The following is a 13,075-nucleotide window of genomic DNA, read 5'->3' on the forward strand; positions in this document are numbered from 1 at the left end:
AAAAGAACTTGCTCTGACAGGTTTATGTCCAATAACTCATGGCAACGTTGACTTTTTTCTCTTATCAAAGACTTAAGAACTAACTCTTTGGGAAGGTAGCATGTTAATCAATGTAAGCTACATATAGAATCTTGTTTTGCTGAAAAACTTGGATCTTACATATCTGCTAAGACAGAATATACCAGAAAAAAGTTCAAGGATGTGGTTTAGAAAAAGGCATAAACTATGAGAATAGTTTTGCCACTTAAAATTGAAAAAAAAAAAAAAAGTTTGGATTATTTTTCAGTGAAGAGTTGGGTTTAAACAATATTATAGGAACTAAAATTAACTGGTTAGATTAATATGAAAAACTAGTATAAAATAAATAAAGGACAGCTGCGTAAGCAAATATCCAAAGAGTGTTTCTATACTAACATGTGTAATACCTTCCCATCAGGTTACTCTAGGACTGCCCTAAGATTCATTAAACTTATTTATTTATTTTTTCATTAAACTTATAAACTAGAATAACCAGCCTCTTTAAAAAGTATAAACTGATAGCATATTTTACTTTAAAAGTCAATTTGGCCTCCAAAGAAATACATACATATATATCCTGTATATTCCAATTCTAAAACATTTATTTATAATAAACTTCAAAACCTAAGAACATTTTGATATGAATTCCCTTCCTGTTCCTTATACACATGTATCAGCAAATTTTCATCAAATAAAACTTTGTAAATGTTAAAATTACATATATTAAAGTCAATTTTTACTTTTCAGATTTAAAATAAAAGAAAGAAATGGTAGAGAAAAAAAAGACACTGATCCAAGTTTATAAGAAGCTCCTTATTACTGATGTATTTTGAAGAAGATATTCTAAATGCCTCTTGGGTCAAATATTGTGTGCCCAGGCTGCCAACAAAATTTTCACTTAATGTTTTAAATCAAAATCCTTACTTGCATATATCTGTAGAATCCTGAGTTCCTAAAGCATATAATGAAGAACCAATTCTATTGTAATCATCTGCAGCACCTATGGAAAAAAATTTTTAGACCGATTTATTCGATGATTCAAAAATACTTATTGAGCACCTACCTGCCAAAAAATGTGTATGTAGTATGAGATACCTCAAGTCTGGTGAAGGAAATGACAATAGCTATAATAAAATTTGATGAGTATTATTTATTTTAATTAAAGATTTTTATTTATTCATTTGACAGAGAGAGTGAGTACAAGCAAGGGGAGAAGCAGGTAGAGGGAGAGGGAGAAGCAGGCTCCTTACTGAGCAGGGAGCCCAATGTGGTGCTTGATTCCAGGACCCTGGGATCATGACCTGAGCTGAAGGCAGACTAAGCCACCCAGGTGCCCCAGATGAATATTATATTAGAAGTAGGAACAAACTACTTTGGGAGCAGGGGAAACAGATTCCACCTAAGTTAGGGAAAGATTTATAGACATTATTGAGTGAGTCAGAAATTATAGGAGAAGCAAATCTTTGCAGGCAAAAGGGAAGGGGAGAGCATGGACAAAGGCCAATGAGATATAAAAGAGCACAGTATATTTAGACAGCCTTCTAAGAAGAAGGCATTAGAGGGTACAAAGGGGAAAGGATAGAGTTGAAGATGGAAAAATAGGGATGCCTGGGTGGCTCGGCAGTTGAGTGTCTGTCTTTGGCTCAGGGCATGTTTCCGGGGTCCTGGGATCAAGTCCCACGTCGGGCTCCCTGCATGGAGCCTGCTTCTCCCTGTGCCTGTATCTCTGCCTCTCATGAATGAATAAATAAAATCTTAAAAAAAAAAAAGATGGAAAAATAAACGAATTGTCTTAGGGGGAGGAAAACGGGTTTTTGTAAGACACGATAAAGTTTGGATTTGATCTTATAGGAATGGGTGTCATTAAACATTTAAAAATAACAGTAGTGGTAAAATCAACTTGTTAAGGATTTTAGATAAAAAATTCTGCCGTCTGGAATAAAGTCTAGAAATGGAGGGACACAGAAGGCAACTGGAAATGTGTTGTGTCAGACACTGATGGTCAGGATCAAGATAGCAAAAACAGTGACAGCAGAGAGAAACAACAAATAGGTAGGATTTACAAACAGGAAACCTGAGGTAGGAAGGAAAATTATGGAGCTTGAAAAGCTAGATGAATGGTGGCAGCACCATTATCCTTGGGTACTAGGAAACAAAGTATTCAACTTCAGCACAATACTTTTCCTAGAGCTCACCCCAGAGGACAACTTGTTGAGAAAACAGCACTCATTTCAGAAAAAGGATAGGATAGTTCAATGGTTAAGAGCATGGACCTGGAACAAAACTGTTTAGGGTTCAATTCCAATTTACCGCAGTTCAATCCCAATCTACGCAACCTTGAGCTTTTCACTTAACCTGCATATGCCTCACTTTCCTCATCTGGAAATGGGGATAATGGTACCAGGTCCATGTAATTACTTGGACTAAATGAGTTAATAAATGTTACTATATACCTGGCACATAGCAAGTATAGTGTTATACAAATGTTGGCTATTTTTTTTTTTAAAGATTTTATTCATTTATTTACTCATGAGAGACAGAGAGAGAGAGGTAGACATAGGCAGAGGAAGAAGCAGGCTCCATGCAGGAAGCCCAGTGTGGGACTCGATCCCAGGACTCTGGGATCACGCCCTGATCCAAAGGCAGACACTCAACCGCTGAGCCACCCAGGCGTCCAATGTTTGCTATTATTAATGAAATCTGAGACATGTCTACTTTGTATGGAAATTTCCATTTATGCCAGTAGTATCTTTACAGGATTTTAATGTGTTTATTCTCTAACAAAACAGTAATCTTATGCTGTACAAAGTTACATTCAACAAATAAAGCTGAAATTTGGTGACTCTATTTACTCTTTTTAATTATTCAAAAACAGATCTATCTTGATATTTTTCAAAGAAAAAAAAATTTAAAGTAGGCGCTATACCCAAAACAGGGCTCAAACTCGCAACCCTGAGATCAAGAGTTTCATGCTCTACCCAAGTAAGCCAGCCAGTGCCTCAATAAAGAAACTGAATACAGGGATCCCTGGGTGGCGCAGCTGTTTAGCGCCTGCCTTTGGCCCAGGGCGCGATCCTGGAGACCCGGGATCAAATCCCACGTCGGGCTCCCGGTGCATGGAGCCTGCTTCTCCCTCTGCCTATGTCTCTGCCTCTCTCTCTCACTGTGTGCCTATCATAAATTAAAAAAAAAAAAAAAAAACTGAATACAAACTTCAGATCTGATTGGTAAACTGTATATGTAAGACTGTTCACTATAATCCTAAAAGTTAAAAAAAAACACTTAAAAAATCTCACAAAGGGTGAAAATTAATAAGACAGGAAACAACAAATGTTGGAGAGGATGTGGAGAAAGGGGAATCCTCTTGCACTGTTGGTGGGAATGTGAACTGGTACAGCCACCCTGGAAAACTGTGTGGAGGTTCCTCAAAGAGTTAAAAATAGAACTGACCTACAACCCAGCAATTGCACTGCTGGGGATTTATGCCAAAGATACAGAGGCAGTGAAAGGGCAGGACACCTGCACCCCAATGTTTACAGCAGCAATATCTACAATAGCCAAACTGTGGAAGGAGCTTCAGTGTCCATTGAAAGATGAATGGATAAAGATGTGGTGTACGTATACAATGGAATATTACTCAGCCATTAGAAATGACAAATACCCATCATTTGCTTCAATGTGGATGGAACTGGAGGGTATTATGCTGAGTGAAGTCAATCGGAGGAAGACAAACATTATATGGTCTCATTCATTTGGGGAATATAAAAAGTAGTGAAAGGGATTATAGGGGAAAGGAGAGAAAATGAGTGGGAAATATCAGTGAGGGTGAAAGAACATGAGAGACTCCTAACTCTGGGAAAGGAACAAGGGGTGGTGGAAAGGGAGTTGGGCAGAGGGTTGGGGTGACTGGGTGACGGGCACTGAGGGGGGCACTTGATGGGATGAGCACTGGGTGTTATGCTATATGTTAGCAAATTGAACTCCAATAAAAATTATACAAAAAAAGTATGCTAATAACCAGACTACCTAATAAATAGCCTAACAATATTTGCTAAAAAAAAAAAAAAAATCTCACAAAGGTTGGTTGAAGCAGCAATCAACAATGATTTGTGTTTCACATCAAATACATTAATATTTTATACTTAAACTGACCCTGAAATTATTTTTTAAAGCAAGAAATTAAAAAAAAAATAATAAAGCAAGAAATTCCTGGATCCTAATGCTATCTGGCTCTGGCCCTAGTACTATATAACCTCCTTAGCTGTTTCAGCACGTGATTACAGAAAATAAGCAAATTGCCCTGATTTTATACATCACAGTGATGCTGAAGGCTTAATTTTTCATAGTTCAGATAGCAAGTTCATGCATCATAAAGAAATAAATTACTTTATAACTTTGTAAAATTGTATGTAATGTACTTGTATGTAGTAATTATAATTTTCTAAATAGGTTCATAATAGTCTTTCTTAAAAGCATTGTTCCATTTGGCCAAATAAATAAAGAAGAATTACTAATATTTTCTTCAGTTTCTTTTTCTTTTTCTTTTTTTTTTTTTAAAGATTTTATTTTTTTATTCATAGAGATGCGGGGGGGGGGGGGGGCAGAGACACAGGCAGAGGGAGAAGCAGGCTCCTTGCAGAGAGCCCGACGTGGGACTCGATCCCGCGGCTCCAGGATCACGCCCTGGGCTGCAGGCGGCGCTAAACCGCTGCGCCACTGGGGCTGCCCTCTTCAGTTTCTTAACAGATGATTCTCCACCTTTACAGTTCTCTATGTTTCCATGACATGAATATACACCTCTATTACAGGACTGATTACTGTATACCGTAGTTTTTTGCTTATCATGATTATTTCATCTGCAAAACTGGTGAACAGTTAAAAAACTGGTTATTTTTAAGACTTTATTTATTTGAGCGAAAGAGAATGAGCAGGGGAAGGTGCAGAGGGAGCAGACTCTTCACCAAGCAGGGAGCCTGACACAGGGCTTGATCCCAGGATCCCGGGATTATGACCTGAGCTGAAAGCAGATGCTTAACTGATTTGATTGAGCTACCCAAGTGCCCCTTTCACCTGCAAAATTATTATTTAATTTAAATTCAATTAATTAACAAATAGTATATTATTAGTTTCAGAGTAGAGTTCAGTGCTTCATCAGCTTTATTTAATACCCAGTGCTCATTACATTATATGCCCTCCTTAATGTCCATCACACAATTAACCCCATCCTCCACCCCTCTCCCCTCTAGCAACCCTCAGCTTGTTTCCTATGATTGAAGAGTCTCTTATGGTTTGTCTCCCTCTCTGATTTAGTCTTACTTTTCCCCTTCTCCCCTATGATCCTGTTTTATTTCTTTTATTTTTTTTGTTTTCTTAAATTCCACATGTGAGATCATATAATTGCCTTTCTCTGATTGACTTATTTTGCTTAGAATACGCTCTAGTTATATCCACATCATTGCAAATGGCAATATTTCATTTTTTGAAGGCTGAGTAGTATTCCATTGTATATGTTACCATACTTTTTTTTTTTTTAAGATCTTATTTATTCAGAGACACAGAGAGAGAGGCAGAGACACAGGCAGAGGGAGAAGCAGGCTCCCCATGGGGAGCCCGATGTGGGACTCAATCCAGAAACTCCAGGATCACAACCTGAGCTGAAGGCAGAAGCTCAACCGCTGAGCCACCTAGGCACCCAATTACCACACCTTCTTAATCCATTTATCTGTCAATGGACATCTGGGCTCATTCCATAGTTTGGCTATTGTGGGCACTGCTGCTATAAACATTGGGGTGCACGTGCCCCTCCAGATCACTACATTTGTATTCTTTGGGTAAATATTTAGTAGCGCAACTGCTGGGTCATTTGGTACCTCTATTTTCAATTTTTTGAGGACCCTCCACATAGTGTGTTACTGACTGCACCAGTTAGCATTCCCACCAACCGTGTAAGACGGTTCCCCTTTCTCAGCATCCTCACCAACATCTGTTGTTTCCTGTCTTGTTAATTTTAGCCATTCTGACCTCAATGCAAAATTATTAACTCCTTAAGGGCAAAGACTGTACTTTCTTCATCTTGAAATTTGAGATATGCCAAAGTTTATGAGCTAAATAACTTTAAAGAATTTTTAAATTTTTTTTTTAATTTTATTTATTTATGATAGGCACACAGTGAGAGAGAGAGAGAGAGGCAGAGACACAGGCAGAGGGAGAAGCAGGCTCCATGCACCGGGAGCCTGATGTGGGATTCGATCCCGGGTCTCCAGGATCGCGCCCTGGGCCAAAGGCAGGCGCTAAACCGCTGCGCCACCCAGGGATCCCAAGAATTTTAATTTTTTTTTTTAAATTTTTTTTTAAATTTTTTATTTATTTATGATAGTCACAGAGAGAGAGAGAGGCAGAGACACAGGCGGAGGGAGAAGCAGGCTCCATGCACCGGGAGTCTGATGTGGGATTCGATCCCGGGTCTCCAGGATCGCGCCCTGGGCTAAAGGCAGGCGCTAAACCGCTGCGCCACCCAGGGATCCCAAGAATTTTAATTTTTTTTTAAAATTTTTTTTTTAAATTTTTTATTTATTTATGATAGTCACAGAGAGAGAGAGAGGCAGAGACACAGGCGGAGGGAGAAGCAGGCTCCATGCACCGGGAGCCTGATGTGGGATTCGATCCCGGGTCTCCAGGATCGCGCCCTGGGCCAAAGGCAGGCGCCAAACCGCTGCGCCACCCAGGGATCCCTCAAGAATTTTTAAATAATCAAATCTAAACTTGAGAATATTCCTAATTATTACAACTTACATTGTATATACCATTTCATATTTAGAAAGTTTTTCTTTCTTGAGAGGGTACAGGGGAGGCCTGTGGGCTTGGGCCTGGTCCAGCTGCTACAGTGTGGAGTTCTCCAGGAAGGTAAAGAGGATACAGCTGGAACCCTGCAGGGTACTACTCAGTGTGACTGGGTGTGTAGGGGACAAAGTGCAGGTCTTGATGGAGGGGCATGGAGATGATGGGCTGGGACAAAGTAGCTCTTAAGAGAGGAGTAAAAGTATGAGATACTTTATCCTTAATGTCATTTTATTTTTTTATTATTATTTAAATTATTTATTTATTTATTTGAGAAAGAGGAAGGAATTCAAGCTTCCCACACCTTTATAGTTCTTGATTACTGAACATGCAAGTATACATAACTAATTTATTAAAAGAAATCTGCAAAGTGCAAAGATATAAAAAAAACTCTGGGTGGCTCAATTGGTTCTGTGTCTGACTCTTGATTTTGGCTTGGGTCTTGATCCCGGGTTGTGAGATCAAGCCCTGTGACTAGCTCTGCACTGGGCAAGGAACTTGCTTAAGATTCTCTCTTTCCTAGAGACGCCTGGGTGGCTCAGTGGTTGAGCATCTGTCTTTGGCTCGGGGCATGATCTCCGGGTCCCGGGATCAAGTTCCACATTGGGCTCCCGGCATGGAGCCTGCTTCTCCCTGTCTGTGTCTTTGCCTCTCTGTGTCTTTCACGAATAAATAAATAAAAATCCCTAAAAAAAAAAAAGACTATCTCTTTCCCTTCCCCTTGCCCCTCCCCTTCTAAGATAAATAAATCTTTAAAATACTAATAAATCTTAATCCTCCCAAAAGAATGACACAAGAACAAAAGTTACCAAGCCAGAGGCTTTATTTCCTCCTTTCTGTGATAGCATGTAACAATACTCCAAGATGGAGGTTCTTACTTCTAGGTACCAACTGAATTGTCTCTGCATCAGAGGTTCTGAAACTTATATAGGGACGCCTGGGTGGCTCAGCAGTTGAGTGTCTATCTTCGGCTCAGCGTGTGATCCCGGGATCCAGGATCGAGTCCCACATCGGGCTCCTTGAAGGGATCCTGCTTCTTCCTCTCTCTGCCTATGTCTTTGCGTCTCTCTCTCTCTGTGTCTCTCATGAATAAATAAATAAAATCTCTTAGGGAGAGAGAGAAGCAGGCTCCACGCAAGGGGCCCAATGTGGGACTTGATCCTCAGACTGGGATCATGCCCTGAGCTGAACTCAACCACTGAGCCACCCAGGTGTCCCTACAAGTAATAGTTTAATAGTTGCACTGGGTAATCTAAAACCATTATCAATGAACTTTTGAACTCTATTACATTTATTATTTTTATTTATTTTTAATTTTTATTTTTTAAAAGTTTTATTTATTGGAGAAAGAGTGTGAGAGAGTGCACAAGCAGGGGGAAGGGGCAGGAGAGGGAGAAGCAGGCTCCCTGCTGAGCAGGGAGATTGATGCAGGGCTCTATCCCAGGACACTGGGATCATGACCAGAGCTGATGGCAGATGCTTAAATGACTGAGCCACCCAGGGGTGGGTATGTATGTATGTATGTATGTATGTATCTATCTATCATCTATCTAAAAGATTTTATTCATTTATTCATGAGAGACACAGAGAGAGAGAGAGAGAGAGAGAGAGAGAGACACACACACACACACACAGGGACACAGGCAGAGGGAGAAGCAGGCTCCATGCAAGGAGCCTGACGTGGAACTGGATCCCCGGACTCCAGGATCACGCCCTGGGCCAAAGGTAGGCGCCAAACCGCTGAGCCACCCAGGTATCCCCTATCCCTATTTATTTTTTAAAAGATTTCATTTATTTATCTGACAGAGGTCATGGCCGGGGGTGGGGGGGGGTGGGGAGGGCGGAGAGGAGAAGGTCAGAGGGAGAGCCCAATAAGGCTCCATCCCAGGACCCTGAGATTATGACCTGAGCTGAAATCAAGAGTTGGCCGCTTAACCAATTAAGCCACCCAGGTGCTCCTGAACTTTACTACATTTAAACTCCTTTGGTATAAGTAATATTTATCCTAAGAACATAAGGTTGGTTTAACATTTGAAAATCAATCAATACAATTAACCATACTGTAGACTAAAAAGGAAAAATGGTATGATTATCTCAACACTGTAGTTGCAAAAAGAGCGTATGATAAAAATCCAACATTTATTCCTAACTTAAAACAAAACAAAGCAAAACAAAACAAAAACCCTCTCAGAAAACTAGTAATTTATGAGAATTTTCTCAATTTGATAAAAAGCATCCAGGAAAAACCTATACCAAACGCTGCAATTAATGGTTTAAGAATGAATACCTTCCTTATAAGTTAAGAAACAAGGCAAAGATGCTTGCTCTTACCACTTCCATCCACACTGTACTGGAGCTACAGGTACAGCGTTAGTACAATGGGGCAAAGAAAAGAAATAAGTGGAATTTAAATTGGAAAGAAGTATAATTTTTAAAAAAGATTTTATTTATTTATTCATGAGAGACAGAGAGAGAGAGGCAGAGACACAAGCAGAGGGAGAAGTAGTCTCCATGCAGGAAGCCCGATGTGGGACTTGATCCAAGGACCCCAGGATCACGCCCAAACCAAAGGCAGACGCTTAAACGCTGAGCCAACCAGGGGTCCCTATAATTGTTTTTATTAGCAGATAATCATCTATGCAGAAAATCCTAAGGAATCTACAAAATAGGAATCTACTGGAACCAATTAGTGAGTTAATTTAGTAAGACTGCAAGATTTAAGATCAATATAGAAAATACACTTCATTTCTACATATTAGAAAAGAACAACTGGAAATCGAAATGCAAAAATTACATCATCTACAACAGCATCAAAAAAATAACTAGGGCCCAATCTAACTAAAAGTGTGTAAGATCTGTACAATGAAAGCTATAAAACATCGCTGAGAGAATTTAAGGAAGACCTAACTAAATGGAAAAATAAACTATATTAATGTATCAGAAGACTCAATATTGTTAAGATGTCAACCCTCCCCAAATCGAACTACTGATTCTACACAATCCAGATCAAAATCCCAGACACTGGGCACCTGGGTGGCTCAGTGGTTGAACATCTGCCTTTGGCTCAGGGTGTGATCCCAGGGTCCTGGGATCCAGTCACACATCAGCCTCCCTGCAGGAGCCTGCTTCTCCCTCTGCCTATGTCTCTGCCTCTCTCTGTGTCTCATGAATAAATAAATGAAATCTTAAAAAAAAAAAAAAAAAAATCCCAGACATCATTTTTGTAGAAAGTGACAAGTTGATTCTAAAATTCACATTTTAATGTAAATGTGAAAATGTAAAGAGCCTAGAGAGGCCAAAACAACTCTGCTAAAGAAGAATAAAGCTAGAGGACTTATATAAGAAAAGATGTTCAACATCGATAGTCACTAGGAAAATGCAAATTAAAACCACAATGATACACCATTACTGACCTAGAATGGCTAAAATGAAAAACAGTGAGTATCCTTCCTGGAAAAGATGTGGAGCAACTGAAACTCTCATGCATGGCTGGTAGGAATATACAATGGTACAATCATTTCATTCTGGGAAAAAAGTTTGGCAGTTTTTTCAAAAGTTGATTATACACTTATCACTTGACCCAGCCACTCTACTTTTAGGTATTACCCAAAGAAACGAAAGCACATGTCCATACAAAGACTTACATATAAACGGTTCATGTCAGCTTTATTTAGAACAGTCTAAAGCTAACAATGATCCAAATGTCCACCAACAGCTGAATGGATAAACAATGGTATATCCATACAATAGAATAATACTCAGCAATAAAAATGAATGACCTCTTGATACACACAACATGAATGAATCTCAAAATAACTTTGTTGAATTTTTTTTTTAAAGATTTTATTTATTTGTTTGACAGAGGGAAAGAGAGTGAACGCGTGAGAGCACAAGCAGGGGGAATGGGAGAAGAAGTAGAGTCCTTACTAAGCAGGGAGCCAGATGTCGGGCTTGATCCCAGGACACTGGGATCACGATCTGAGCTGAAGGCAGACATTTAAACCAATGGAGCCACCTAAGCGCTCTAATTTTGTTGAATTTCAAAGCCAAATAATAAAGAGTATGTATAATATGATTCCATTTTTATAAAATTCTAGAAAATGCAAACTAATCTATAGAAATAGAAAGCCCATCAGTGGTTGCCTGGATACAGGCAAAATGGAGGGAATGTAAAGGGCTATATGGAAACTTTTGGTGGTGATGGATATGTTCACCACCTTGATCATAGTGATGATTTTACACATATGCCAAAACTTATCAAATTGTATACTTTGAACACTGCAGCTTACCAATATCAATTTATACCTCAATAACGCTGCTAAAAAAAAAACCATTAGTCTATTTTAAACTTTGAATCAATCTTTTACATACATGATTTTGCAAATCTTCCAAATGTTGACACACTTTATTATACATAAATAATATCAAAATACCACATTCATATATTATCATCAATCTCTTCAGACAAGTCTTTAATTATTGGGAAGCAAGTTCATGAGGATAGATAAAAGTTTTCCAAAATTCTAATTACTGCTGGAAAGCTGGACTTTTCTCATTGCCAACAAATACTGTCAGCTGTTTTCCTTAAAAACTGACAGGTTCACTTCATTTTTAAAGAAAATGTCTACCAAATAGTCAAATCATAATAATCATAGTTATTCATATAAACTATGAATTCATATAAACTATGAATAATCATAGTTTGTCAGTTGTTCCCTCAAGTTCTCTCAAAAGAAAAAAAAAAGCAGCTAATTCAGCTGCAACTTAATCACTAAAATGCTTTTCTAAAGAGAACCATCATACTTTAGTATGCAATCAAAGTGCTTTTTGCATACCTCCTATTTTATCATTCAGTATACAAAAAAGTGAACTCAAGGGAAGTAATTTATTAAAATTAATAATTTTTACTGCTTTATCAATGACATTCTTTTTCATTTTTTATTTTATTTATTTTTAAAAAAGATTTATTCATTCATTCATTTATTTATGAGAGAGAGAGAGAGAGAGAGAGAGAGAGAGAGGCAGAGACACAGGAGGAGGGAGAAGCAGGCTCCATGCCGGAGTCTGACATGGGACTCGATCCCAGGACTCCAGGATCGTGCCCTGGGCCAAAGGCAGGTGGTAAACCGCTGAGCCACCCAGGGATCCCCATGACATTCTTTTTTAAAAATATATTTTATTTATTCATTTAGGAGAGACACAAAGAGAGAGGCAGAGAGACAGGCAGAGGGAGAAGCAGGCTCCATGCAGGGGGCCCAAAGTGGGGCTTGATCCTGGGACTCCGGGATCATGCCCTGAGCCAAAGGCAGATGCTCAACCGCTGAGCCACCCAGGCATCCCTATCAATGATACTCTTAATTGAGCAAATTTTTCCTAACTGCAAACACACTGCGGGAAAGAATATAGTGACTATTAACACAATTTGGTGCCACTGCCCTTGATTTTGTGCTAAGGTACCAGTAATTTTATCCACCATGGCTTCTGCATTATCAGTGTAAATGTCAACATGGTGAAAAATACAAAAAGCATCATGGGTTATTATGAAAATAGTTTTGACCTCTCAGACTTGCTAAAAATAAAAAGAACCTGAGGGTCAAGACTTCATAGACCACAGTTTGAAAACCACTGTTCTACATCAAGACTTTTATAAACTATAACATAATAATTTTATAATTATTCCATTAAAAAAATGTAAGCTTTAACCACAGAGAAAAACCTTACTTTTGTGGGATCTTGTCATCCTATCAGATTTAGCAGATGCATCCTTAACTCGGTTATGATATTCTAAAAGGAATGTTCGTTCATGCTCAAAGAAATCATCTACATCCTATAGGATCAAAAGAAAATATAGTTTTTCACTTATTTGCTTTAGTATAATACATAAATCAATTTACCATTATAATAAAAAATAAAAGATCAGTAAAACAGCACAGCTATCCTCTAATAATCAGATGTTCTAATGATTTTACCAACAAGTTCAGACTTTATACAGACATGCATTCTATTTATCCAGGGAAAATCTGCAATGGTTCTGCAGTTGAAAGCTTAGAGCTCCCCATATAGTTTGTGTTCACATGTTATAGTCTGAAATGTGTTCTATTTGTGCTCTGTGTCTACAGTCCTGCCTCTTCAATACATTACTGTCAGAGGAGTAATTAATCAATTGCTTTTGAGAAGAAAAAAATTCGATAGACAAGTCCAAATCCATTTCTCTTGGTCT

The 13,075-nt window shown here is 38.6% G+C and overlaps 1 protein-coding gene across 1 annotated transcript in view; it reads right to left on the minus strand.

Annotated features, from left to right (window-relative positions):
* Positions 1–13,075, minus strand: part of SNX6 (sorting nexin 6) — a 61,072-nt gene that overhangs the window by 19,143 nt on the left and 28,854 nt on the right. Inside the window, exons 8-9 of the mRNA XM_072761411.1 lie at positions 12,577–12,682; positions 943–1,018 (exon numbers count right to left, since the gene is read on the minus strand). Of these exons, the coding sequence (XP_072617512.1) occupies positions 943–1,018; positions 12,577–12,682 (182 nt within the window). The remainder of the gene's footprint in view (positions 1–942; positions 1,019–12,576; positions 12,683–13,075) is intronic.

The sequence above is a fragment of the Vulpes vulpes genome, chromosome 6 (assembly GCF_048418805.1).
Source record: "Vulpes vulpes isolate BD-2025 chromosome 6, VulVul3, whole genome shotgun sequence".
Classification (NCBI taxonomy): domain Eukaryota; kingdom Metazoa; phylum Chordata; class Mammalia; order Carnivora; family Canidae; genus Vulpes; species Vulpes vulpes.